General features: G+C 32.4%; 1 protein-coding gene across 1 annotated transcript; it reads right to left on the bottom strand.

Moving 5' to 3' along the window:
* Window positions 1-621: 621 nt before the first annotated feature.
* Smp_194360 (putative eukaryotictranslation initiation factor) lies at window positions 622-1,121 on the bottom strand (the record flags this gene model as incomplete). The annotated part of the gene is made up of 1 exon (XM_018795038.1): window positions 622-1,121. The coding sequence occupies one exon, from the start codon at window positions 1,119-1,121 to the stop codon at window positions 732-734; it is 390 nt and encodes a 129-aa protein (XP_018649391.1). The 3' UTR covers window positions 622-731.
* Between the last annotated feature and the right edge of the window lie 1,486 nt (window positions 1,122-2,607).

Raw genomic sequence — 2,607 nt, 5'->3', positions numbered from 1 at the left:
GTATTTGGAGTAATAAATTACTGAAACTAACCCTCATGTAGAATATAATACTGAGACTATTCAAAAATTTAACCAGCAAACAATCAGAATATAGTTGGTTGATGTATCGATTTACTTGATTATATAAATATGTGGTAAACGTGATTATAGTAACTTGGCCAGCATTAATGAACAAGCTACACGACAGTGATTTCTATGCCATAATTTCTTGGTAGTATGTTGTTTACCTTTAACAAATATGCCCGACAAAATAGTTCAAAGTTAAACCATCAAAAGTAGTCAAAGTGATACTGTGGACTTAAATTCACGTTTTCAACAACATATAACTACAGCTTCATTAACTTTAATGCTTCATATGCATTCAACTTGAGTTCTGTCAATCTTTAAAATGGAAAACCAACTAAAACGTTTGTACCAAAAACAATAATCGGTTCAGATCACATTTAGACTTATTGGAGCAAATGGGATCGTTGAGTATTTTTCTCTTCTACATCAAATCGAGGATGGTACTGACGAAGTTGGATAGACTTTTGAAGCAATTTCGAGTATATACAAGTTAAAAGTTTAACTTCTAAGTAAAGTAAATTTGTTTCGGATAAATAAATAAAAAAAGGTAAAAATGAACATAAAAATCATTTATTTTCTATACAAAAAGACTGATAAGGTTCCAAATGACTGTAAAAAAAAAGCACGCAAAAGCTGGAATGATTGTTTCGGTTCGTGTTGATAGTTCATATAGGTTCATTTAAGTCTAAACCAAATTTAGAAAAATTAGACGACTCTATAGGTTCAACCCATTGTTTCTCAGGGGGTACAAGATCCTCTACTGTATCTTCAGGATAAACAGGAGTTTTATTAAGTTTTATGAAATCATTTGAGATCTTCCACAAATGGAAAAGAAAATACGCTGACATCAATGTAATGAATGATCCGGGAAAAATAAAAACTAGTCCAAAAACAAAGAATAAATCCTTGTTTGTCCGATCAAACGTGTATGGACGGCCAAAAAATATGAAGAAAAAACCAGTAAGAAAAACAACGCAGCCCACACAAAATAGTTTGTATGTGTTTTTTAGTTTTTTATAATTTCTGAGCCCAATGGTATCTGGATTTTCTATCATATTGAGGTTGGTCACACTATACGCCTCGATAAATTGTGACTGGCAATAACTGAAAAAGACTGCAGGTTAAAACATCAATACATATATAATCTGAAAATAAGAAAAAATATTGAACTAGCATGTTCTGTATTCACATTTTAAAAATAGACTAACATATTTATACTTTAAGGTTCGCTTAGCTCGCTGCTTTGAGAAAGCTTCGAATCAATCAAACGATATTCATAACTACACTGTTGTATTTAATAAACAAGAATCTAATCATGAATACGGCCTATGTATCATTCATACCCAGGCACATTGAGTTCAGATATTTATTTTTTACTCATTTTAGCAAGCTTCATGATAGGTATTCTTAGTCATGAAAATAATTTGTCCCAGTAAATGATTGTCGTCTTTTATAGTATATTTCTCTTTTTGAGGACTAAATATTTTGTTCAACAACTTCAGCCGAATAACCTAAAGAAAAACACAAATATGTCACTAAGAAAGTGATAAAAGACTCTGAAGCGACTGGGCCTTAATTTTACTGAATATTTACGCAAACTAACGAAATCTCTCGATCTATATATTCCATTATAAAAGTTTTAAGGTGGATCCTTAAGGTCAACGACAACAATCGGATTTTGATCAGATGACGCTTAATAAAATACGTATTCCAAAATGTAATAGTCTAGTCAGTGGTCGTAAACACTTAAGAAGATTTACTACTAAAGGTTTAGGATTGGGTTAAACAAGCCACGGCTGATTGAAAAGATATCATAAACACGGATAATTCCAGAACATTTGTGACATGTCTACAAAATGAAAGAGACTGTTTGCACCAATGACAATGTTCCATAAATTACATGGAATTTCGCAACTGAGAGTCAGAGATTTAGTCAAGGTAATTCGGGTTAATTACGGCGGAAATTGAACAGTGTTATCCGACATTGATCACAGGCTTTACTAGCCTGCCATCGATTTTAAGTCCAATGACATACTGTCAGCTCACTGAAGCATTTTCAGAACCAGATAATAGATTTGAGTACGTCCATGTGAACATAGTTTGTCCGTTCCCATCATTAAGAGGATACACGTAGGTATTAACACTTATCGAAAGATTTAAAAGATTCCCCAAAGCCATCAAATGGTACTACAGAGACAACGGTCTCCCATAATACATTTAATCACTGGGACGGAATAGCATTTTATTGATAACATCTTAAAATGTCTCCATACTTACACGACATACATATTTTTCATCACAAAAATATAACATTTTCATATCACATGCTCAACTTTCAATTAGCATTGTACCTCGCTTAAATTATTACACTATTTTGTCGCCCGTTAAACGTTTCTTGCATATCTTTTGAGCATAATTTTTAAAAATTAGTGTTCGATTTTCTACAGTGGGATCACACAGTAACTCAAGTGAATTTATTCCAACTTCACCTGATTTTAATTATCATATATGTATACCACTGTCAGTTATTCACCAGCAACC

The sequence above is a fragment of the Schistosoma mansoni genome, chromosome 1, assembly GCF_000237925.1.
Source record: "Schistosoma mansoni strain Puerto Rico chromosome 1, complete genome".
NCBI lineage: Eukaryota > Metazoa > Platyhelminthes > Trematoda > Strigeidida > Schistosomatidae > Schistosoma > Schistosoma mansoni.
This window is presented reverse-complemented; position numbering and strand designations above follow the sequence as displayed.